Here is a 27,000-nt window from a genome sequence, read left to right as displayed (position 1 = left end):
AGTTCTGTGGCCCCTGGAAATGTACACTCGAGAAGCTCGCTGTCAACTGAATACCTCAAAATGCTATAGACAACTCATGTTCAATCCAACATTGAATTTTACACGTATATATACTCACCTGATTCAGAAAGCTTTGTCTCTTGGGACAATCACAAAACAAGAACACCAATATCTGTCAGTATCCAACCCAAAAGTTCCCACTTTCTATTTGCTCCCCAAAATCCATAAAAATTAAAAAAAAACGCCAGGCAGACCCATAGTTTCTGGTTTGGGGGGTTTATTGAAACAACCCAACAGATTTTTAGATTTACATCTCAGGCATCATGTACTTACCCTGTCATCATGCCTACAAGACACATGACGTTCTCCGCAAATTGCATGATATCAAGTTAGAGGCCAATCACCTCTTGGTTACACTTGATGTTGAGGCACTCTATACGACTATAGAGCATGAGAGAGGTATTGCAGCAATTAGGTACTTTCTAACCATAAGCAATAACAACACTTTCGGAGAATTTTTACTAGAACTTCTGAAATTTGTGCTGCACAAAACTATTTTACGTTTGCAGATCAATTATTTCTACAGACCAGGGGGACAGCAATGGGGGCGGCATGTGCCCCCCACTTATGCTAACCTCTTTCTGGGCTGGTGGGAAAGAGAGCTGGTCTTCCATACCACCAATGACACCTCACACGTGATTTATTGGTTCCGTTATATTGGCGATATTTTCATCATATGGGATGGCAGTGAGGAATTTCTGTTATAATTTATATCCAAGCTGAACGATAATGACCTGCACATAATAATAATGTTCTGCACATCCAACCTCCCTTTGTGCCTCCCACGGCACCTTGGGATCTCAAATTGGTGCTGCAGTTCCTCCAATCAGACTGGTTTGAACCATTACTGGAGGTAGACATAAAATATCTTACGTGGAAGATTGTCACACTGTTGGCCTTGGCTTTGGCAAAGCATGTGTCAGAGCTGGGAGCATTGTCTCACAAGAGCCCCTATTTAACTTTGCATGAGGACAGAGCTGAACTCAGAACTCATCAGCAATTTTTTCCTAAAGTGGTGTCTGCATTTCACATCAACCAACCTATTGTGGATCCAATGGTTACCGACACCTCTGCTACTTCAAAGTCTTTGGATGTTGTGAGGACTTTGAAGGTGTATGTAAAGAGAACAGCTTGTCACAGAAAATCGGACGTGCTGTTTGTTCTTTATGATCCCAATAAGATTGGGTGTCCTGCTTCTAAGCAGTCCATTGCACGCTGGATCTGGTTCACTATCCAGCATGCTTATTCCACGGCAGGATTGCTGGTTCAGTGGGTTCTTCTTGGGCGGCTGCCCGCGGTGTCTCGGCTTTGCAGCTCTGCTGAGCAGCTACTTGGTCTGGTTCGAACATGTTTGCCAAGTTCTACAAGTTCGATACTTTGGCATCTGAGGACCTTCAGGACAGGCATTTCCAACCTCGATCCTCAAGGCACACTAACAGTCCAGGTTTTAGTGATATCCGTGCTTGAGCACAGGTGAATTAATTAAATACCTCAGTTGTTTGGATTTAACCTTCTGTGCTGAAGCCTGGATATCACTAAAACCTGCACTGTTTGTGTGCCTTGAGGACCAAGGTTGGGAATGCCTGCTCTAGGACGTAAGAGAAAACAGGATTTTAATTACCTACCAGTAAATCCTTTTCTTGTAGTCCATAGAGGATACTGGCCGCCTGCCCGGTTCTTCGTTCTTCCTGCCCTGTTACTTGGTTAAGTAATGTTGGTTCAGCCGTTGCTGTTCCTGTTTCAAGTTTGGTTAGCATGGCTTTCCTCTTGTGTGTGCTGGTTCGGAATCTCACCACTATCCTTTTATATCCTTCTCTCAAAGTATGTCTGTCTCCTCGGCACAGTTTCCTAGACTGAGTCTGGTAGGAGGGGCGTAGAGGGAGGAGCCAGCCCACACTATCAAATTCTTAAAGTGCCCATGACTCCTAGTGGACCCCTCTATACCCCATGGTACTAAATGGAACCCCAGTATCCTCTATAGACTACGAGAAAAGGATTTACCGGTAGATAATTAAAATCCTGTTTTTTTCCTGTTGTATATCAGAGCCAGAATAGGGCTCTATGCCCCTCTGTGTCAGTCCAGCCCCCTAAACATGTGGAATAATGACATCACACTTAGGGGGTGGGGCCATTGGCTCTAGGGAGTAGATGATTGCCTGGAGCATCCTAACGAAGCTCTGGGCAGCTCCCCAGACTGCAGTGTGTGTGCCCAGAGGGGTAGCACTACTGACTGCATGGTGCCATTCCATTGTTGGGTAGATTTTGCATTTAGAAGTTACAGCAACAACTCAGAAACTTGTTTATTTTGCACTTAGCATGGGGTAGGCGGGGCAAGTGTGCACTGATGATGATGACCAGCAGCAAACCACAATTTTGCACACAGGGGAATATACAGACAAATATATTGTACAAGTTTTCTCTGTGCATCAGCATTTGCCCAATTTAAGCTGGGTACTCACCATGCGATGCATCCACCATGCACACTAAACATTCTGCTGTACGACGGCACAATGCTGCATGTATGTGCATGTATGTGCACCTGCTTCGGATGTGGACATGCAGCACATGCAATGGGAAGATTCAATGTACGATGGCCAGGAATGATGGCTCAGGGGTACACTATATGATGTGTATGGTATATCGTTCCGATAAGTGTTAAAACAATATATAGTACCATATACAGTATCTCATAGTGTGTGCTCAGCTTTACTTCCAACTTTGCCTCAATCCCAATAGCGTCAACAAACAATATTTTGTTGCATTTATTTTATTTCTGTGCCCAAAGCATTTGACCCAACACCCTGCATGTTTATCGGGGTAATGTGATAGTGCATGTTTTTTAATATGGTACTGATTAAATAACAAAATATATCTGCGCTCCAGTTGTAAACATTCCTAAAGGCAAGGTCATTTTGGGGCATACATATAGTAGTTCCAAATATTGATAATCTGTTTTAGATATGATTACAGTAAATTAGACCCCACTTGTTGTTCTGGTTTTGGCTGAACAGCAGAACAAACCTAAATGAATTTAAAAACATCTCATTCCAACTGTTACAAAAACAGCAAAACTTCAAAGAAACTAAGGGCCTAATTCAGACCTGATCGCTAGGGTGCGTTGTTTGCATCCCTGCGATCAGGTAGTCGCCACCTACAGGGGGAGGGGGAAATCGGCATGTGCAGGAGAGCTGCACAAACAGAAGTTTGTGCAGTCTCTGCACAGACCAGGACATACTCTTCCAGTGCGATGATCGGCGCCGGAGCTGACGTCAGAAACCCTCCCTTCAAACGCCTGGTCCCTCCTGCGTTTCTCTGGACACTCCTTAAAAACGGTCAGTTGCCACCCAGAAACAGTCTCTTCCTGTTAGTCACCTTGCAATTGCCCGTGCGATCGCTTTTCTCGCGCCATTCCGTCGCTAGCCGCTGATCCCCGTCGCTGCGGACTGACGCGCCTGCGCATTGTGGTGCATACGCATGTGCAGTTCAGACCTGATCGCAGGCTACCGATCAGGTCTGAATTAGGCCCTAAGTTGTTTAGGACACCTGACCCGGTGATATGTATAGGCAATCTGAAATTATTCTTTTATCTCTTAGCAATACTGTTCTTGCTCTTTAGGCTGATAGCAATGGGTGTTTCTCTAAAGTAGTGAAGACAAAATTCTTCCAGCTGAGACGCAATGAATTTCAGATGAAAATCACTGCAACAGCCAAAATAACAGAGGACGGAACAGGTGAGATAAATTAGGAGAGAAAGAATAAAATGCAAAAGGGAAGATAATGTTGAAGAGATAAAAAGGGACACCTTTGCACCTGGTTGCTGGACACAGAGGTACAGTAGAGGACTCTTTCTCACACTGCTGGAGATTCATAAGCCAGACTCTCACTAACTGCCCTCACTCTCAACAGGACAGTCTCCTCTCTGAGACATTCATTTCAGTCTGTTTTGAAACTATCAGAGGACTGACTCCCTAGCTGCTCTCAGATTTAAGAGATAAGAGCCTATTGTTTCTCTCTTCCAAACCTGAGTACACCCAATTATAAAGATAATAAAGAGAATCTCTAGTCACTAGCATCCTTTTCACAACTGTGTTTCCCACCTACTGTCAAATATTACCCATGTTGGATGGCTTATATTTTTAATACCGTGCCACCTATTTTAGGTAGAATCAGAACTTTTTATAATTTGCAGTAGTTTGCCATTTCCTCATAACCTACTAATTGCACAGCTGTATTATCTTATGCATCATCGATGTTAAGGACATGTACTAACTGCTAAAAAAAAATTATACTTTTAATGTACATGTTTTACAATTTGTAGAGTAAATATATTATACTAGATATTTCTGAGACTCAACTTGTTCATACTCAGTGTAAGCACTGCTACACACTTCCTTTGTGTACTTCTATCACCATTGGGATTAATTGCAGTAGTCTCCAGCAGCTCCTGTTTCTAAGGTTCGATTTTACCCATTTGTTTATTGTGATTGCATCTATCTAGTGCCAAGGGATAATATGCATTTTTGAAATACAGGAGATGCTAACAATGATCTCTCCTCCAGGCGTGGAGTTGACAGGTCAAGGTTCCACTGAGATCAAGAACACTATTGCAAAGGTATCATTCCGACAGCTAGACTCCCACTATGGGAGGGGTATTCCTTTATATGGACAGGTGAGTTAAAATTATGGTTGACTCTAGAGGGTTCCAATCGCAATGTGGCACTCTACCAAGAATTTGTTACAATTGCAACTTTTACTATCACCGAAAATCTCGTCTTTGTGTAGGTCTTCCTGGAAGATGCAGCTGGAAAGCCAATTAACAATGAGACAGTGGTAGTATATGTAGGTTATGATGGAACAAATTACACCTACTCTACTGGACCTGATGGAACTGCAGATTTCTCCATTAACACCACATCTTTCCATCAGTCGTCCATAAGACTTAGGGTGAGAAATATCACTTAAAAGCAGCCTAGTAAAACTTTTATAAAAATTAAGTTAACCCGTTTAATATGTATTATATTTTCTTAATAACAACAGTGGGTGTAAAATGTTTTAAGATCTACTGTATGACAGCTGACTGATCTCCAGATTTGCTCATTCTCATGCGTGCATTGTATTCTACTAACATTGGTAAGTTACAAGTCTGTTGAAAGCTGCTACAGTTCAAGAACATTGTTTCCCACTTATGAAGAGGAGACACGGAATGTCCAACATTTCTACTCCAGAAGTAAGAGTTATGTAAAGATCCAGCCTATATACAGGACTCTGAATTGTCAGGATGATGAGAGATTCACAGTACATTATACTGTGACACCTGAAAGCTTTGGAGAGGACACTCATGCAATATTTCATAATCTGGTGAGTGTTTAATTATGGCTGTTAACACCATCAATTGCAAGTACAGTAATCATCCTGCCTACCATTTTTCTGTCTAGCTCAATGTTGTCCAACTTCTATAAGCTACGAAGCCTAATAGTTTTCCTTTAAAAAATATATACTGTTTCAAGATATAAATACAACAGGTAAAACCTGACAAGATATTCAAAATAAAAAGTAAAATATAGTGTAAAAACATTATAAAATCTAAAACATAACAGTTTTTTTACTGCCTTAATTTGAAATACAGTTCTAAATTACTCACATACACTTTGCAGATTTCACTATGCGTTTCAGGTATACCGTATAGTTTTCTGTTTAGGGTGGCAATAATATTTAAACAACTGTTACTGTAGTCCAATATCTGAGATGCAGTCCATTTTTCTATTTTCTATTACTTCCGTTGAAATATAGAGCTAAGTTACTCACATACAGTACACTATCCCTCTCTCCCGTGCATTATGGAATGCCAGCTCAGTCTGTTACAAACTGGTACCCACCCATGACCTTTTCATCTCCAACTTCCTGAATCTCCTAGCCATTAGTGAAACCTACATTTTCCCATCTGACACCACTTCTCCCACTGCTGTCTCTTCTGGGGGGTCTCCCATTATCTCACACCCCTAGTCTGGGGATCACCATTGTGGTGGAGTCAGGGTCCTTTTATGCTCCAGTTACTCCTAACTTATAGATGTGTCATTATTCATCTTGCCTCAATACACCACACAGTAGGAGATGCCTGGCATGAGAGACCTGACAGGACCCATGTAACTCCATTAGCATTTGGCATTTTTCCCCCAAAAAATGCGTGTTATTCACATAGCTATGCGAATAGGACGCATAAGCAGACTGCTGATTAAAATTATATGCGACATGCCTATATTCTCTGTGCGTCTGTGGCCAAAACTGAATACAAAATGCTACAGATGTATGCACCTATATCTAATATCACTGCTTGTTAAACAGCACTTCTAGTCATGCCATGCCTAAGCGTCTTTACTTGCAACCGTTTCCACTAAAATGTCTTATTTTCAAAACAATGCAAATACAATGTACAAGCAGTTTATGCAGATTAAAATGATACGTGGCATGCCTATATTCTGTGCACGACTGCAGCTATATGTGCATACGAAATTTAATGTTACATTGTTTTTCTAGAAAACACTGTAACATAGCATTTAATTTGCAGATACAGCTGCAGACGCACAGAGATTATAGGCATGCTGCATTTAATTTTAATCAGCAGGGACTGCTTGTGTAACGTATTTGCATAGTGATGCAAGTAAAATGCTTTTTTTTTCGGCAAAAAAAGACGCCCAATACTAATGGAGTTCTACAGGACCTGTCAGCTTACTCAAGCCAGGCATCTCCTGTTGCGTTGCATATTGAGGCAAGATGAGGACACATCTGTACATTACAGTGTTTTCTAGGAAAATACTGTCATTCTCTACATTTGAGGTTCATGCTTTATGCCTCTTCCAACCTGTCCACCTTTGAGTAGTTGTCCTTTACCATCCTCCTGGCACTCCCTCCAATTCCTTGACAACTTTGCTTCCTGGCTTCCTCACTTCATCTCCTCAGCTCTTCCCTCCATTATATTAAGTGACTTCAATATTCCAATCAATTTCCCCAAAGAATCCTCTGCCTCTAAACTCCTTACCCACAAAGGATTGCTTAGTCTCTCAAAATGGACCTCCTTACCCTCAAATGTGAGTGGACACTCACTTGATCTTGTCTTCACTCACTGCTGTGATATTTCTGAATACTCCGGTACCCCATTCCGCCTTTGTGACCATCACCTGCTCTCTTTTAACTTAACCAGCCAGTCAGCTCCTAACTGACAATTTGCATATTGGAGCTGATTGGCTGGTGCGTTTATAACCTTGCACTTATCACTGGTTTATTACTTGGAGAATCAGTTGGAGAATTAGTTTTAACTATTTACTAGGAAAAGTCCTCTCTCTCTCCCAGCATGGCTTAAAGAAAGGAGCATAATAAACAACAAAATATATCATAAAGCTGTTAAGAGCTACATTACATACATTATTTTTGGAAATGGTGTGTTCCTAAGTTGGATGGCTCCTGGGGCGGATTGGGATAGAAAACAGTTGTGTATAATTGCTCTTCGTGATCTGGACTAGGATGTGACATAACGAGAGGGCAGTAGATAACTTCCGCCCTTACAGCACCTAAATGTTTTATCCATTCTCCGTTGGTTTGAGCTTATTGCGTTTTATCCATGCACCACCACGCTCGCCACACTTCAGGCTCTGTGTCTCGCTCCGCATCGCTTTGCTCACCACAGGTTACTATTCCAAATAGTTTGTGACATGGATCCAGGGGCTTATGGGAAAGGTCCTCTCCACGAAGAGAAACTAGATGCTACCAACAGAAAACCAGCCTGGGAAATTTCTGGATGCAGCCCTATTGGAGGCGGAGTCTGTCACGCGGGGCAGAAAACTCACTCCTCATAGGGCCTGATTCTGTTGCAGTTGCAGTCTTCCTGTGTCTGAGGTACAGGGGGCAGTATGTCAGCACGTGAGAGGCTGGGTGTAGGGAGCTGTGTGTCAGTGTGTGTGGTGCTGGGTACAGGTGCAGTTTGTGAGGTGCTAGTGAGAGGCTGGGTACAGGGGGCTGTGTGTCAGTGTGTGTGGTGCTGGGTACAGGGGGGAAGTGTGAGTGTGTGTGGTGCTGGGTACAGGATGCAGTGTGTGAGGTGCTGGTGAAGGTCTGGGTGTAGGGGGCTGTGTGTCAGTGTGTGTGGTGCTGGGTACAGAGGGCAGTGTGTCGGTGTGTGTGGCGCTGGGTACAGGGGGCAGTCAGTGAGGTGCAGGGTACAGGGGGCTGTGTGACAGTGTGTGTGGTGCTGGGTACAGTGGGCAGTGTGTCAGGTGCAGGGGGTTGTGTGTCAGTGTGTGGTGCTGGGTTACAGAGTGCAGTGTGTCAGTGTGTGTGGTGCTGGGTACAGGGGAAAGTGTGTGAGGTGCAGGGGGCTGTGTGTCAATGTGTGAGGTGCTGGGTACAGGGGGCTGTGTGACAATGTGTGCAGTGCTGGGTACAGGGGGCAGTGTGTGTGTGGTACTGGGTACAGGAGGCAGTGTGTGTGGTGCTGGGTACAGGGGGCAGTGTGTGTGTGGTGCTGGGTGCAGGTGGCAGTGGGTGAGATGCTACAGAAAGGCTGAGTGCAGGGGTCTGTGTGTCAGTGTGTGTGGTGTTCGGTACAGGGGGTAGTGTGTGTGGTACTGGGTACAGGGGGCAGTGTGTGTGGTGCTGGGTACAGGGGGCAGTGTGTGTGGTGCTGGGTGCAGGTGACAGTGGGTGAGATGCTACAGAAAGGCTGAGTGCAGGGGTCTGTGTGTCAGTGTGTGTGGTGTTCGGTACAGGGGGTAGTGTGTGTGGTGCTGGGTACAGGGGGCAGTGTGTGTGGTGCTGGGTACAGGGGGCAGTGTGTGTGGTGCATGGTACAAGGGACAGTGTGTGAGATGCTAGAGAGAGGCTGAGTGCATGGGGCTGTGTGTCCTTGTGTGAGATGCTGGATACAGTAGTCAGTGTGACAGTGTGTGTGATGCGGGGTACAGTGGGCAGTGTGTGAGGTGTAGGGGGCTGTGTGTCAGTGTGTGTGGTACTGGGTACAGGGGGCATTGTGTGAGGTGCTGGGGAGTGGCTGGGTGCAGGGGGCTGTCTGTCAGTGTTTGTGGTGCATGGTACAGGGGGCAGTGTGTGAGGTGCAGGTGGCTGTGTGCCAGTGTGTGTAGTGCTGGGTACAGGGTGCAGTGTGTGAGGTGCTGGGTGCAGTGGGCTGTATCTGTGGTGCTGGGTACAAGGGGCAGTGTGTGTGGTGCTGGGTACAGGGGTCAGTGTGTGAGATGCTAGTGAGAGGCTGGGTGCAGGGGGCTGTGTGTCAGTGTGTGTGGTGCTGGGTACAGGGGGCCGTGTGTGCGATGCTCGAGAGAGGCTGGGTGCAGTGGGCTGGGTGTCAGTATGTGTGTGTGTATAGGGGACTGCGTGTTAGTGTGAGTGTGGGGTTGGAGACAGCTAGAGTAGTAATAGATGGGCCTGCCTCCCAGCAGCAAAGCCGGCCAGCCCCCCTTCCACCAAGGTCCTGCTTCCTTGTGCTGGTGTCCGGGTGAGCTGAGGTCAGCAGCAGGCCAGCAGCAGGTATAGAACTGGTGGTCCTCGGCCATCATTTCCGCAGCAGATACTCGCTTGAGCCAGGGCTATGAGAAGTTGCTGGATTCCCCCCACTATGCAAATAACCCAGCCGCAGCCAGCGCAGTGAGAGGCCGCCAGCCTGGATATGTGTGATGCCTGGCCTTTCACTGCGCTGGCTGTGGCTGAGGTATTTGCATAATGAGCAGCACCCAGCAACTTCATAGCCGCGGCTCCAGTGAGTCCAGCCGCAACAGTACATAGATGAATCAGCCTTGCTTTGTGCGGGAGGGAGAGCACAGCCACCACAGAGATAACGGAGCTCAGCCTCAGCCAACCGTCAAACCGTCCCGGCATCCCGTCATACCAATCCGCCCCTGGTCATGGCTCTTTAGTGGCATTGTGATACTCTTTTTGCCACACTTACCATCCTTGTGTATGTAAAGAAAACAACAGCTCTATGTTAAACAAAGTGCATAGCCACTAAGAGCAATTTTATTTATGGGTAAAGGGGGTGAATTGGTGATGCCGCAGTGTTTAAATGCTTGCAACTGCAGCCTTACTCGCACCCTTCGCCAGGCCAACTCGTATCCCTATTCACTCAAAAGTGCTTGAGTGCTGTGCAAATTCAGCTGGGCGAATCTGTTCGCCCTCAATTGAATTCCTCCTAACTCTCTTGATGTATGTGTGGGTTTCTTTCTTCTTACGTAAGTTTCATGTTATCATCACAGGTAATGGCAAAGGGCGGCATTGTCAAATCTGGAAGGCACAATGTAAAACTAACTCCAAATCAAGGTACGGTACTTATCAATTATCTGTGTAAGTTCAGCGAGCCCGCAAGGGGCTTCTAGCACTCACCCTGCTGCCGGCATACCGGTGGCCGGGATCTCCCTGTCAGTATACTGACGCCCGCCGTTTTTTCATACTGATCCCAGCTGGGTTATGTTACATACTGGGTATCTATCTAATATGTATTTTGTCTACTTCAAAATAATTCTTAGAATTTTATTATTGAAGTTCAACAATTGCTCCTTCTGTTCCTTCTTCCTGCCAAATTAAAACAAGTGATGCAGCATATATTATATTATATTATATTATATTATATTAGCTGGCTTGTGATACATACTGGGTGCCTGTCTGATAGGTACTGTATGGCCTATCAATCTACTACAAAATAATAATTATTTTCTCCTTCATCCTAGAGGATGCTGGGGACTCCAAAAGGACCATGGGGTATAGACGGGATCCGCAGGAGACATGGGCACTTTAAGACTTTAAATGGGTGTGAACTGGCTCCTCCCTCTATGCCCCTCCTCCAGACCTCAGTTAGATTCTGTGCCCAGAGAGACTGGACACACACAGGGGAGCTCTACTGAGTTTCTCTGAAAAGACTTTGTTAGGTTTATTATTTTCAGGGAGCACTGCTGGCAACAGGCTCCCTGCATCGTGGGTCTGAGGGGAGAGAAGTCAGACCTACTTCTGTGAGTTAAAGGCTCTGCTTCTTAGGCTACTGGACACCATTAGCTCCAGAGGGTCTGATTACTTGGTATAGCCTAGCTGCTCGTTCCCGGAGCCGCGCCGCCGTCCCCCTCACAGAGCCAGAAGAGAGAAGCCCGGTGAGTAACCGAAGCAAAGAAGACTTCAGTGAAGGCGGCAGAAGACATCAGTCTCAGAGGTTCCGAGCAGCGGTCGCGCTACGCCATTGCTCCCGCTCACAAACGGCACTACACGGGTGCAGAGCGCAGGGGGGGGGGGGGCGCCCTGGGCAGCAATAAAACCTTTTTTAAGATCTGGCACAGAGGTATACAGTGTGCACGCACTGTATACAGACCCCTGCCAGTATAAAAATAAGCGGGACACAAGCGCGCCATTTAGGGGGCGGGGCTTCATCCTTCCAGCTCTTATCAGCGCCATCTTTTCTCTTCACAGCAAGCTGCAGAGATGCTGGTCCTGGCCCTTCACTTCTGTCACAAGTAACAGGGTGCAAAAACAGGGGGTCACAGCATATTTGGTGTTGAATATATATATATATATATATATATATATATATATATATATAAAAGCACTGCAAGGTCTGGGGCATTGTATATTCCTTCAGACCGGGTGAGGCACTGGGTGTGAGCTGGCAAACTCCCTCTCTGTCTCTCTGAAGGGCCTTGCTGTGGGTCTGTTCCCTATAGCCCAGTGTGATAGTGGGTGTCGGTACGCGTGTGTCGACATGTTTGAGGCTGAATGCTCTTCCCAGGAGGAGGCTGGTGTGGGGGCAAAACAGAATGTGGGAGTGACTCTGTCGGCACCACCAACTGCTCATTGGGTAGATATGTGGAGTGTCTTAAATGCAAGTGTGGCTTCGTTGCATAAGAGATTAGACAAATCTGAGTCTCAGAACCAAGCATGGAGACAATCCATGGATGATGTTTTGTCACAAACTCAGACCCCCTCAGGGTCACAGAAACGTTCATTAACCCAGATAGCAGACACAGATACCGACACGGATTCGGACTCCAGTGTCGACTATAGTGATGCCAAATTGAATCCTAAACTGGCTAAGAGCATTCAGTACATGATTGTGGAAATTAAGGACGTGTTACATATCACGGAAGACCCCGCTGTGCCTGAGACAAGGGTCTGTATATAAAAGGGAAAGAATCCTATGGTAACGTTTCCTCCCTCTCATGAACTGAACACTCTTTATGAAAAGGCTTGGCATACTCCTGACAAGAGGTTGCTGATTCCCAAGAGAATTTCTATGGCATATCCGTTTCCCTCTGAGGATAGGGTAAAGTGGGAGTCGATGCCCACGGTGGACAAAGCTCTAGCGCGGTTGTCCAAGAAGGTGGCACTTACGTCTCCTGACACGGCAGCCCTAAAGGATCCTGCAGATCGTAAGCAGGAAAGTACCTTAAAATCTATTAATGTCACTACAGGTACGCTGCTCAGACCTGCCGTGGCAGGTGCATGGGTGAGTAGCGCTATTGAAAAGTGGGCAGATAACTTGTCATCTGAAATTGACACCCTGGATAGAGATAGCGTGCTTTTGACTCTGGGTCATATCAGGGACGCTGCAGTCTATCTAAAGGAGGCTGCGAGAGATATTGGCCTCTTGGGATCAGGGACCAATGCCATGGCAATCTCGGCTAGGAGAGCATTGTGGACTCATCAATGGAATGATGATGCTGACTCTAAGAAGGCTATGGAGGCTCTGCCCTACAAAGGTGGCGTTTTGTTTGGTGAAGGCCTCGCGGACCTGGTATCTACAGCTACCGCGGGTAAGTCATCTTTTCTATCTTTTGTCCCTCCACAGCAAAAGAAAATGCCTCAGTATCAGATGCAGTCCTTTCGGTCTAATAAATTCAAAAAAGGACGAGGGTCCTCCTTCCTTGCTGCTAGAGGTAAGGGAAGGGGAAAAAGATCGCCGGCTGTGGCAAGCTCCAAGGAGCAGAAGTCCTCCTCGGCTTCTACCAAGTCCACCGCATGAGGCTGGGGCTCCGCTGCGGGAGTCCGCACCGGTGGGGGCACGTCTTCAGCTCTTCAGTCGGGTCTGGGCTCACTCAGGCCTGGATCCTTGGGTGCTGGAAATTGTGGCCCAAGGATACAAACTGGAGTTTCAAGACGTTGTCCCCCCCCCCACCGATTTTTCAAATCGGCCTTGCCAGCTTCTCTTCCGGAAAGAGAAGTAGTGTGCGCTGCAATACAAAAGCTGTGTCAACAGCAAGTCATAGTCACGGTACCCCCGTCACAACGGGGAGAAGGGTTTTATTCAAGCCTGTTCGTGGTCCCGAAGCCGGATGGCTCGGTCAGATCGATTCTGAACTTAAAATCCCTCAATCTATATTTGAAAAGATTCAAATTCAAGATGGAATCTCTCCGAGCAGTGATCTCCAGTCTGGAGGGGGGGGGGGGATTTTATGGTGTCAGTCGACATAAAGGATGCTTACCTACATGTCCCCATATATCCTCCACATCAGGCTTACCTGAGGTTTGCTGTTCAGGATTGTTATTACCAATTTCAGACATTGCCGTTTGGTCTTTCCACGGCCCCGAAGATTTTCACCAAAGTAGTGGCGGAAATGATGGTGTTCCTGCGCAAGCAGGGTGTCACAATTATCCCGTACTTGGACGATCTCCTGATAAAGGCGAGAATAAAGGAGCAGTTACTAAAAAACTTTACGCTCTCCCTGACAGTTCTGCAACAACATGGTTGGCTCCTAAATTTGCCAAAGTCACAGTTGATTCCGGCAACACGGCTGTCGTTCTTGGGCATGATTCTGAACACGGAACTGCAGAGAATTTTTTTCCCGATGGAAAAAGCTCTGGAAATACAGAACATGGTCAAGGGAATTCTGAAACCGGCAACAGTGTCAATTCATCAATGCACTCGGGTGCTGGGGAAGATGGTGGCGGCCTACGAGGCCATCCCGTTTGGCAGGTTCCATGCCAGTGTTTTTCAGTGGGACCTGTTGGACAAGTCGTCCGGGTCTCACCTACACATGCACTGGAAGATAAACCTATCTCCCAAGGCCAGGATTTCTCTCCTGTGGTGGCACCAAAGTTCTCACCTTCTGGAGGGACGCAGGTTCGGGATCCAAGATTGGATCCTTGTAACCACGGATGCAAGTCTCCGAGGTTGGGGAGCAGTCATACAGGCACAAAATTTCCATGGAACATGGTCAAGCCAGGAAGCTTGTCTGCACATAAACATTATGGAATTAAGGGCCATCTACAACGTCCTTCTACAAGCGGAACATATTCTTCGCGGCCTACCCGTCTTGATTCAGTCGAACAACATAACAGAAGTGGCTCACATAAACCGCCAGGGCGGAACAAGGAGCAGAACGGCGATGGCGGAGGCCACAAAAGTTCTTCGCTGGGCGGAAAAACAGGCATGCGCTCTGTCGGTGGTCTTCATTCCAGGCGTGGACAACTGGGAAGCAGACTTCCTCAGCAGACACGATCTCCATCCAGGAGAGTGGGGTCTTCATCAAGAGGTCTTTGCAGAAGTGACAAGTCGTTGGGGAATTCCTCAAATAGACATGATGGCATCTCGCCTCAACAAGAAACTTTAGACATATTGTTCCAGGTCGAGGGACCCTCAAGCAGTAGCAGTGGACGCCCTAGTGACACCGTGGGTGTATCAGTCGGTCTATGTGTTCCCTCCACTTCCACTCATCCCAAAGGTGATACGGATCATAAGAAGAACAAGGGTTCAGGTGATACTCGTTGTTCCAGATTGGCCACGGAGGGCCTGGTATCCGGATCTTCAGGAATTACTCATAGGAGATCCCTGGCCTCTTCCTCTAAGAGAGGATCTGTTACAGCAAGGGCCATGCGTGTTCCAAGACTTACCGAGGTTGCGTTTGACGGCGTGGCGGTTGAACGCAATGTCAAAGTCAGAAAAATATCTCTATGCACACTACCATATTTGCACCTCACACAGGTCCGTGCTGCGCATGCGTACGCTCTCCCGTACGTGCGCATACTCACAGTCGCGGGCACCCGCAGGCGCACGGTATGCGTATTTACGGTAGAGTTTATGTGATCGTAGCGTGCGATTCAATCATTACATATTTTCACTATATAATGTATTTTTTAGATCATGGTCCCTTTGATAGATTCTGAAAGTTTGGTTAATATAGAATGTTCATGAACAGAGAAATCCCTCTTTGTTTGATACGAAGGGTCAGACAGGAGTAATACAGTGGTGTTTAGTATCCATCGGAAGAATATTTAATTAGAAATATTCCGGTGTTGGTTTGAAGCAGATCAATCGCTCGTGCGAATAGTTATGGACATAAGAAGTTTATGAACATTTACTTTATTTGCACTTTATTACCCATGCGGCGGGAAACCCAGTTTCCCTCCCACCTGAGCTGTTGGAAATAGTCACAGCCCACCTGTATGAATCAACCTATGACCTTTTGTTATAATGCGAGGAGGAATTCCTGTGTCCAATGAACAATGAGATTGTAGGGACCATTGAATTGCATTGTGTGTGGGGCATAAATAGAAAGGCCGATCACATCCAGGTCTCACTCTTCAACGGTTATCATTGCTGAAAATCGGGAGCTGGATGTCCAGAGGCGCATGCGATCGTTTCCTTTGTGCGTAAGTTTTTCTCCGTAATCATACTGTTTCTCTCTTGTTATTATGGGCCATATCTTTCTCTCTCTTCTCTTTCTCTCATTTTTCTCTTAAACTTAATTGTATTGTATTTACTGTGTAGTTACCTGGTTAGTTAGTCTATGTTATATTGTAGTGTATGATTTGTATTTGTATTAATTCTTTTGCAAGTATATCATTCAAAATATATATATATTAGGCGTTGGACCCTAAGCCCAGGTATCTGTGTATTTCTTATAGAGTTAAGTATTCTCAGAGCGTCGGTGACGCTCAAACTGCTTTTAAGCTAGTAAGGTTATACTGTGTTGCATTTACACCATATCACTACACAAAGGGTTTACTGCATAATACACTGTTTATGGTTTAGATATAAAGGTTTTACATTGTGAGCGTATGCGCCGCTTGTGATCTCCTCGTGGTCTCGAGCGGTCGCATCGCTATAGCGAATCATTACGGTATTCGGCAGCCAATAGCGTGCCTGTCAGTGATCTCTTGGCCGTGAGCGAACGTAACGCTTGAGCGTCTCGACCACGGCTAAGCAATTGTTACGCAACGTGCGTACCCTTACGGTACTTCATACGTAGTTAGCGTACAGTGTTCTTAGACCTCATAAAGGGTATTATATAAGATAAATAATCTACTTTAACAATTGCGGGCTCGTCCTGTCCTTCACATATCTGCACTAGGTAATTACAGCAGACATTATCCAGCAGCAAAAGGCGGGAGATCATATTCCTCGTAGTGCTGTTTGGATAAGCGTCTGTTTCTCTTAGTAAAGGGTGCTGAAGGAATCCGGGAACCGGAGGCAAGAACAACACGCTAGTCTCTTTTAAAACTGTTTATTTTTCTGTCTTGCGTACACACGCACGCATATCTGCATTTCTTTTCATTCGTGTATTTTCGTATATCACTCTCCTGTTTGCTATTATATAGTTGATAAACGTGCTAAGAGAGATTTGCCGCTATTTCAAAGTGTAAAAGTAAAGGTAATATAGTTAAAGTATAGACAAACACACAGCTCTGCCTGAGAGACAAGGCGAAGTCAGTGTGGTGCGCGGTAGATGATCAAGGATCATCTACATTGATAAACGTATAAATTGTGTTACGGTGGATCTTTATTTTGCGTACACGTGTCTCTAACAAAGGACTGAGACTTGCGTACGCAAACCAAAGGCCGACGCACGCAGCGTATATCACGCAGCGGAGCGTCCGGGTACGCCCACGTAACTCAAATCACAAGTTTTTTTTTTCGCTTCTCAACGCGATAAATAGCGCAACGCGGTAAATAACGCAAGGCGATAAATCGCACAAATTTATTTTAAATTCGAAATTTAAATTAATAGATCCTTCTCCTAATTTGTAACACATCTGGTCTAAAGAGAAATTTCTGCGCAGAAATAGAAATAGAAACAAAAGTGTACATGTGGTGAGTGAGTGTGTTGTATACAATTTTACAGGTTGAACCACAAGAAAAGTCGAGTTCTCGTGAGGTACATGCGTGTAAGTGACGTACATGGTGTCTAGGGAGGCATCCCTGGTTAAAACATACAATTTGAGCATTAGAGTGTAGCAGACCAGGAGGTCATACTGTAACAGACCAGGAGGTCATAGCAGACCAACAGGTTCAGGTACAGCAGACAAGGAAGTCCGCTATACAGTCCACAGGCACAACACCAAGAAAGGGTTGGTGCAACACCCATATAGGCCATACAAGCTCTGGCTGAAGGAATTCGCTGCCGCAATTTTCGATTCCACTGGTCGCTCCATACATAAGATTAGTTGCTTATGTGGTGAACGATTGTACCGCACGTAATTGTGTACATTAGTAAACCTGACCGGTACTATTTGTGTACGAAGGTCATAAACGCTATTTGTACATTCTAACGTGATTTGTGTAATTTTTTTTATTTTAAGGGAAGTTCGCTGCTCACTCAGGAACTATCCAACAACCAATAGTTACTGGAAAGAGTAAGTGTTCTTCGGATCACCCTCACAGGTTCCAGTAAATAGAGGTTCAGGTCGCAGGGGCCCTGGGTCGAGTACGCCAGCACCATATCGGTGTGATCAGGTCGTATTGGTCGGCGTGGGCGAGTGAGTGGGGTACTCGGTAAACCGCCACCGTCAGCCTATTTTGAACATTTTGGTTTGCGTAAGGGTTGGCTGAATAAAGCAACACCTTCGAACTATGGGGGCCACTTGTTCAGGTAGGGGGCGATCAACCTCGGTTCGGGTTGATTCAGTGAACCGACCAGTTGGGTCGGCAAGGTACGTGATGTGTGAAAAATACGGTTCACACACAGAGGTTTTATGTGATGAATGGGAGAGAATGACGGTACATGACGGGGAGAAATTCCCAAGAGTAGGTAGCTTCAGCACAGAAGTGTTAACGAATTTAAGGAGAAGGATATGTCTCATTAAATCAGCAAAGAGACGAATCAAGCATTATGATTATTTGCAGTTGTGGCAACAGGAGGGTGACATACAGAGAGGATTGGCTCAGGCGGCGGGATCTGGCTCAATCAGAAAACTGATAGCCACGGCCCCACCGCCACCATATATATCGGGAGAGAAATTGGTTGCGGAGAATGACGCACTAAGGTGTAACACACAAACACTTAGCAACTGTGTAAATGTTAAAGATAATGTTAACCAATTAACCAATGCAAGTATTAACCCGTGCAAGTTGTACCCTGTTTTGAACTTTCCTCAGGAGTGTGATCAAGAAGACGAAACGGCAACAATTTCAGCGCTCTCTCTAGCAGCCACCATAGCAGAGACCACAGTAGGCACAGCTCCACCCACGAGATTAGTAACAAGGGCCCCTAGCGGAGGGATAGGTGAGGTCGTATCTACAGGTAAGTACGGCACCATACACTATGCTGAAGCCATTTCACCACAGGCTGTAGAACCCACACAGAGTGATATTGTTAGAGTTAATCCTGTTAGGGTAATAGCTGTTCCAAATGGGAAAACTGACACATCAGGAGTCACCCCTGTGAGGAACATTGCCATGTATAGCCCATTTTCCAGAATGGAATTAAGGACCATAGTGTCTGAATTCCCTGACCCTAGAAAAGACTTAGTTGCCAGCCAAAAATACATCAGAGACCTAGGTAACACTGTAGAGCCCAACAACAAAGACTGGCAGATATTGCTGAGAGCATGTTTACCCTCCAATGTTGACGCAACTCAATTTTTAGCTGACTGTGGATTAGATCAGGATGTACCTCTTACAGATGTGTACAACAAAGACAATGTAAAAAAAATAAGCTTACAGTTAAAGGAGTATTTCCCAGCCGTAGTTAAATGGAACAAAATATTCTCCATTAAACAGAAGGAGTCAGAAACAGCTGCAGAGTATTTTCACAGAGCATTATCAGAAATGGCAAAATACACAGGCATAGAGGACATTAAAACAAACATAAACCATCGAGAAGTAGCAGTATCGGTACTGATGGATGGTTTAAAAGAATCATTAAAGACTAGGGTACAGACCACACAACCATGTTGGCGAGGTCTGTCTGTGGCTACTTTGAGAGAGGCTGCTATTGATCACGATAGGAACATCACCAGACACAGGGAACAACAAAGTGATAAGTTAATGGCAGTAAGTATACAGGCCCTGACCACAAAACAGCCTGTGTTAACATCACCAAACCCTGTGGGTTGCCTTATTGACAGATGGGAAGGACCATACCAGGTCTTATTGACTAGCACTACAGCATTGAAGGTTGCTGAGAGAGAGACTTGGGTTCATTCGTCCCACTGTAAGAAGGTCGTTGATCCAGAGAAGTTCTGTGATAAGGAACAGACGGTAGAGGTTGTATCACTAGAGTGTCTGTTCCAGGAGGACTAAGGCGGCACCTGAGCATCGAGAACCACAAGATCAAAAGCAGTTGTCGATCCCCTGTTCCCTTTTATTGTTTTTCTCCAACTTCCCATCCCCTCTCCCTCAAATTATTTTTCCCCCTTCTCATTCTTCTCCGTTTCCTCCTACAAGATGGACTTGCCCCAAGAGACTGTGATCCGGATTTTCCTGTTAACCATGATGTTGACCAGAGCAGTCTGTTCCGGCGAGAGTACCATGGAGTTCGAGAGAGGTTCTGGAATGGGTTCTGATGACAGAAATGGAGGCGTAGTTTTCCAAGAACAACTTAACCAACAAGTAAAGGCGAGTATCAGAAAACGATCCGATAGCATTGACCATATAAGGAATTGTGAAGGATTGTTAGCTGAAGAAAACTGTATCTGTCGGCTTTGTAACAATGTCATTGAGGATGGGTGCATAAAGAAATGCCAATCCAGTTTTAATATCCATATGGACCGGCATCCCTTGAGTGACTATCACTCTTTAGTGGGTAGTGTGTTAAATAAAACAGATTGTTGGGTATGCTCTCAAGTACCTCAAGGTCATAGCAAATCAGGGCTAGTACCATTTCCTTTAACGTTAGGGGAGGTACTTGAGTTAAGTGGTGGGAGACCGGTGGACAGGAGGTTTAATATCTCCAGCCCTCCTAGTTTGAAGCTCCACCAATACCATGTGGATAGGTCCCTATTATGTTTTAACATCTCCAATCCCTGAAAGCCGGGAAATTGGGAAGTGTCATGGAGTAATCAAACCATGACCTTTTCACACAGAGCAGATAGAATGCCTACAGATACAGAGCTTATACGCCACATAGCCAGTAGAGGAAAATCTTTCCGGTATAGGTATACCTTAGGAAATAGGATTACGAGAGTTGGAGAGGTATCACCAGGATACTGTGCACATATCGTACAACCTGATACGTGTACTAAGCAGATGGAAGAATTAGGGTTAGGAGATTTCACATGGAAGGTGTGTAATATGGTTATGTCCTACTCCGTCCCATATGTTCTCCCCGATGATGCATATTTCATATGCAGGAGAAAGGCGTATAAGTGGCTTGCCCCAAACTCTGAAGGATTGTGTTATATTGGAAAAGTACTGCCTGAAGTAATGACTGTATCACATGACAAAATGAAAGACATACACCGTGTTGCCCAAACTCCTTACACTCATACTCATTACGAGCACATCGTTAAACGGCACCTGATAGAAAGAACAGAGCACCCGGCCTCTGACATGATCAGTGAATCCACCGGGATTCAATTCTTAATCGCGTTAGATATCACTCACACCGCTAGAGGAGTGTTGAATTATAAATACATTTCTGCGCTCGCCAATTTGTTAGATAATATCACTGAAATGTATGATGACACGTTTAGGTATACTGGAAGGGAACTTCAGGCTTACAAAACAGAACTAGTCCAGCATAGAATGGTTCTTAATTACCTCACAGCAGTAACAGGCGGATATTGTGTCACACTGGCAACACAATACGGCGTGAAATGTTGCACATATATTACGAATAGCACCGAGGACCCGGTCGAGGTCATAGACCAAAAGATGGACGATATTCTCCAACTAAAGTGGGAATTTCGCAGAAGACACAATCTCACCCTTGCTGCTGTGAGTAATGAGCTGACTGGTTGGGTGTCATGGTTGAACCCGCGAAATTGGTTCTCCGGTTTAGGAGAATGGGCCCAAGGAGTTATAATGGATGTTGGGAAGTTTCTCCTATGTATCTTAGGTGTTATCATAACGATTGGTTTGATATTTAGATGCGGTCAGGCTTTAATGAGGTGCAATCATCGTACTAGGGTAATGAGTTTAAGGAGTGAGGAAACTGTAATTCCAATGGACTTGATTTATGACCCAAATGTAGAAACAATGATGTGATGAAAATGCGATTTCTACGGTCTGTTTCTTTCACCTGTTTTTCCGTTTCCTCCAAGGTAAAAAGACCCACTTGGACGAGGAATTTGATGAGCCGATATACAGACAACAGATGGATTAAAGAAGAAGTTTTGACAACCTAATACACAGATTTTTGATGAACTATGCCATGGATCCCCAGTTTCCCTAGAAATTTTAAAATTACGCTAGCCCAACACTTTTGTAAATCTATGGACATTGACAGCTTTGCTCGCACCTTATGAGCAAAAGCACAAAGAAGACTGCATTCAACAGACACCAAACAAGACCTCAATCGACGAATGTACATTTACCTGACATAGAATACCACCGCATTTACCGTAATTATGTCTTTTCTTCATTTCTACAACCCTCAGGTAATGACACACATAGTCAATAGGGAATACAGGCACAGATATCAGCAATCACATATCTTCCCCATTCATGTATCATCAACTACAATGTGCTCCCCCATTTTGTTACAACCAAAGCCGAAAAGAGCTCGGTAAAGTTTGACAGCCCATCCACAGACCCGTACCACGGGATAAGAAGGAATTCAAATGTATACTTCGCAATACCTCGAAGCTTGATTTAAAACACGTACGGCACGATGATACATGACCCCCAAGCACGGATTCATACACACATGCTTCTGCTATCTCACTAGGTCATACCCTTTTCCTACCTTCTCCTCTCCTCCCTTACCCAACCATGTAAATGTATTAACCCCTAACATATATTTTTCTCTTTTTGAAATGTTTTCAGGAAGTGGCAGTTATTGTTGACTGCCAAAGGGTGGACTGTCAAAGTCAGAAAAATATCTCTATGCACACTACCATATTTGCACCTCACACAGGTCCGTGCTGCGCATGCGTACGCTCTCCCGTACGTGCGCATACTCACAGTCGCGGGCACCCGCAGGCGCACGGTATGCGTATTTACGGTAGAGTTTATGTGATCATAGCGTGCGATTCAATCATTACATATTTTCACTATATAATGTATTTTTTAGATCATGGTCCCTTTGATAGATTCTGAAAGTTTGGTTAATATAGAATGTTCATGAACAGAGAAATCCCTCTTTGTTTGATACGAAGGGTCAGACAGGAGTAATACAGTGGTGTTTAGTATCCATCGGAAGAATATTTAATTAGAAATATTCCGGTGTTGGTTTGAAGCAGATCAATCGCTCGTGCGAATAGTTATGGACATAAGAAGTTTATGAACATTTACTTTATTTGCACTTTATTACCCATGCGGCGGGAAACCCAGTTTCCCTCCCACCTGAGCTGTTGGAAATAGTCACAGCCCACCTGTATGAATCAACCTATGACCTTTTGTTATAATGCGAGGAGGAATTCCTGTGTCCAATGAACAATGAGATTGTAGGGACCATTGAATTGCATTGTGTGTGGGGCATAAATAGAAAGGCCGATCACATCCAGGTCTCACTCTTCAACGGTTATCATTGCTGAAAATCGGGAGCTGGATGTCCAGAGGCGCATGCGATCGTTTCCTTTGTGCATAAGTTTTTCTCCGTAATCATACTGTTTCTCTCTTGTTATTATGGGCCATATCTTTCTCTCTCTTCTCTTTCTCTCATTTTTCTCTTAAACTTAATTGTATTGTATTTACTGTGTAGTTACCTGGTTAGTTAGTCTATGTTATATTGTAGTGTATGATTTGTATTTGTATTAATTCTTTTGCAAGTATATCATTCAAAATATATATATATTAGGCGTTGGACCCTAAGCCCAGGTATCTGTGTATTTCTTATAGAGTTAAGTATTCTCAGAGCGTCGGTGACGCTCAAACTGCTTTTAAGCTAGTAAGGTTATACTGTGTTGCATTTACACCATATCACTACACAAAGGGTTTACTGCATAATACACTGTTTATGGTTTAGATATAAAGGTTTTACATTGTGAGCGTATGCGCCGCTGGTGATCTCCTCGTGGTCTCGAGCGGTCGCATCGCTATAGCGAATCATTACGGTATTCGGCAGCCAATAGCGTGCCTGCCAGTGATCTCTTGGCCGTGAGCGAACGTAACGCTTGAGCGTCTCGACCACGGCTAAGCGATTGTTACGCAACGTGCGTACCCTTACGGTACTTCATACGTAGTTAGCGTACAGTGTTCTTAGACCTCATAAAGGGTATTATATAAGATAAATAATCTGCTTTAACAGCAAAATCCTAGTGCAAAAGGGTATTCCCGGTGAGGTCACCCCCACTCTACTGAAAGCTAGAAAGGAGTTAACGGCGAAGCATTACAACCGTATTTGGAGAAAATATGTGTCTTGGTGTGAATCCAAGGAGGCTCCTACGGAAGAATTTCAGCTGGGTCGGTTTCTCCATTTTTTACAAGCAGGTGTGGATGCGGGCCTGAAGTTAGGCTCCATTAAAGTGCAGATTTCGGCCTTATCAATTTTCTTTCAAAGGGAATTGGCCTCGCTTCCAGAAGTACAAACTTTTGTGAAAGGCGTGCTGCACATCCAACCTCCATTTGTGCCCCCAGTGGCACCATGGGACCTTAACGTGGTGTTACAGTTCCTTATGTCACATTGGTTTGAACCTTTACAAACGGTTGAGTTGAAATTTCTCACTTGGAAAGTGGTCATGCTATTGGCCTTGGCGTCCGCAAGGCGGGTGTCGGAATTGGCGGCTTTGTCTCACAAAAGCCCCTATTTGATTTTCCACGAGGATAGAGTGGAGTTGAGAACTCGTCAACAATTTCTACCAAAGGTGGTTTCTTCGTTTCACATGAACCAATCTATTGTGGTACCTGTGGCTACTGAAGCCTTGGTTGATTCAAAGTCTCTCGATGTGGTCAGAGCTTTGAAAATTTATGTAGCCAGAACGGCTCGTATTAGGAAAACGGAGGCTCTGTTTGTCCTGTATGCTTCCAACAAGATTGGGGCTCCTGCTTCTAAGCAGACTATTGCACGCTGGATCTGTAATGCAATTCGGCATGCTCATTCTACGGCTGGATTGCCGTTACCGAAATCAGTGAAGGCCAATTCTACCAGGAAGGTGGGCTCATCTTGGGCGACTGCCCAAAGAGTCTGCGCTACAACTTTGCCGAGCAGCTACTTGTTCGGGTTCAAACACTTCTGCAAAATTCTACAAGTTTGATACCCTGGCTGATGAGGACCTCATGCTTGTTCAATTGGTGCTGCAGAGTCATCCGCACTCTCCCGTCCGGTCTGGAGCTTTGGTATAAACCCCATGGTCCGTTTGGAGTCCCCAGCATCCTCTAGGATGAATGAGAAAATAAGATTTAAATACCTACCGGTAAATCCTTTTCTCTTAGTCCGTAGAGGATGCTGGGCACCCGTCCTAGTGCGGACTCTATCTGCAGTACTTGTTCATAGTTATTGCTTTTGTTACACAAAGGTTGTGTTTTGGTTTCGATCAGCCTGTTAATGATTTTTTGGTTCATGCTGTTAACTGGTTTTAGTTAAATGCCATGTTGTACGGTGTGTTGTGGTGTGAGCTGGTATGTATCTCACCCTTGATTAACAAAAATCCTTTTCCTCAAAATGTCCGTCTCCCTGAGCACAGTTCCTATAACTGAGGTCTGGAGGAGGGGCATAGAGGGAGGAGCCAGTTCACACCCATTTAAAGTCTTAAAGTGCCCATGTCTCCTGCGGATCCCGTCTATACCCCATGGTCCTCTTTAAGTCCCCAGCATCCTCTACGAACTAAGAGAAAAGGATTTACCGGTAGGTATTAAAATCCTATTACAGGTTGAGTATCCCATATCCAAATATTCCGAAATACGGAATATTCCGAAATACAGACTTTTTTGAGTGACAGTGAGATAGTGAAACCTTTGTTTTTTGATGGCTCAATGTACACAAACTTTGTTTAATACACAAAGTTATTAAAAATATTGCATTAAATGACCTTCAGGCTGTGTGTATAAGGTGTATATGAAACATAAATAAATTGTGTGAATGTAGACACACTTTGTTTAATGCACAAAGTTATAAAAAAATATTGGCTAAAATGACCTTCAGGCTGTGTGTATAAGGTGTATATGTAACATAAATGTATTCTGTGCTTAGATTTAGGTCCCATCACCATGATATCTCATTATAGTATGCAATTATTCCAAAATACAGAAAAATCCCATATCCAAAATACCTCTGGTCCCAAGCATTTTGGATAAGGGATACTCAACCTGTATTACTATTATTATTTTATTATTGAAGTTGACCAATTGTTCCAGCTAAAAAATAGGTCAAAGATGCGCTGTGACTTTAAAACTGTTAAAATAAAAAATTAAAAAATAGAAATAAAAAGAAGATAAAAATGGACAATACTTCCCTCTGTAGGTTTTATTTCTTCTTGTAAATTGTTTCCCTTTGGTGTTCTCCTAACTCAATCCAATTTGTCTCATATACACCACATATCGAGATAAAAAGGGATATGGAATATAGTGCAATAACGTATGACAATTTATTTAGAAAACAGATGCACACAATGCTCCAGTTATAATCCTATGTTAAGCCTAGTATAGGTGGGGGTTTACCAGATTTTCATCAATATTCAAGCCCATCTGATGTTAACAATGGAGATCCTGGCTCCGGAACCGGTCTCAGGGCTACTCCTTCCACAAGAATCTGGAACCAGCCTCCGCTGTGTGTAACAATTGCACTCCTGTCTCTGCTGCAATGCGTTTTCAGGAACAGCTTCCCTTCTTCAAGGCAGTATGACAGGGGTATAATACAGAGAGTGCTATATATACTATGGGAGGGAATTACTTCCAGATCAAAGTAACGTACCTTCCTTCGTTATTTATAAACATTAAAATCCAAATACAATACACTAAAATCTCATTTATATACACATCCACATTATATAGACTTAATTCAGTTCATATTTATGTTTATGTTTACTTTCTGGTTCTTCGTAACCTAAAAAGAAGTGCACAACATCAACTTCCGGTTAACGTATTCACTCTTTTTGCACACTATGGATAGATTCCCATTACTCTTGTGATGATATTTTAGTGGCCCCACATTGCCCAATCATCCTATATATGTATACCATACACAACAAGCCATTTTTTTCCATTTGTGGTTCATTTCCTGTGTTTGGAACGCACAGTGAACCGCAGACCGGAACCGGAAGTTGTCCTTATCATCATGTTCCGCAAACAAGGGCTTCTGTGTGGTTCCTTCAAGCGACCTTTGTGTCGAAATTCATCAGGCTCAACATTACCATGTGTAATAAGTTCCCCTTCAAGGTCCGCCGTTCACTTCCCATACTTGGGACACACAAGGAACCGCCAGCCGGAAACGGAAGTCAAATGGAGATTCCTTCAAGTGGCTATTTTACTGAAGCTTATTAGGATCCAAATTACCTAATAACACACAATGTATAAGTGATCCATTCCTAACAGTAGAATATACACATCTATTATAAAATATATACATTGTAATAAGGTATATATAACTTAAGGGGTAAGGCTTGCTCTTATGCATGCATATTGATTAATTTTTCACATATTAA

The 27,000-nt window shown here is 44.5% G+C and overlaps 1 protein-coding gene across 1 annotated transcript in view; it reads left to right on the top strand.

Annotated features, from left to right (window-relative positions):
- The window catches only part of LOC135057408 (alpha-2-macroglobulin-like), a 315,880-nt gene that overhangs the window by 82,587 nt on the left and 206,293 nt on the right, over positions 1 to 27,000 (top strand). The window contains exons 9-14 of the mRNA XM_063963298.1: positions 3,677 to 3,791; positions 4,620 to 4,729; positions 4,843 to 5,004; positions 5,098 to 5,102; positions 5,196 to 5,418; positions 10,317 to 10,380. Of these exons, the coding sequence (XP_063819368.1) occupies positions 3,677 to 3,791; positions 4,620 to 4,729; positions 4,843 to 5,004; positions 5,098 to 5,102; positions 5,196 to 5,418; positions 10,317 to 10,380 (679 nt within the window). The remainder of the gene's footprint in view (positions 1 to 3,676; positions 3,792 to 4,619; positions 4,730 to 4,842; positions 5,005 to 5,097; positions 5,103 to 5,195; positions 5,419 to 10,316; positions 10,381 to 27,000) is intronic.

The sequence above is a fragment of the Pseudophryne corroboree genome, chromosome 3 (genome assembly GCF_028390025.1).
Source record: "Pseudophryne corroboree isolate aPseCor3 chromosome 3, aPseCor3.hap2, whole genome shotgun sequence".
Taxonomy (NCBI): Eukaryota; Metazoa; Chordata; class Amphibia; order Anura; family Myobatrachidae; genus Pseudophryne; species Pseudophryne corroboree.
The sequence above is the reverse complement of the archived record's forward strand: the minus strand, read 5'-3'. Positions and strand labels throughout refer to the sequence as shown.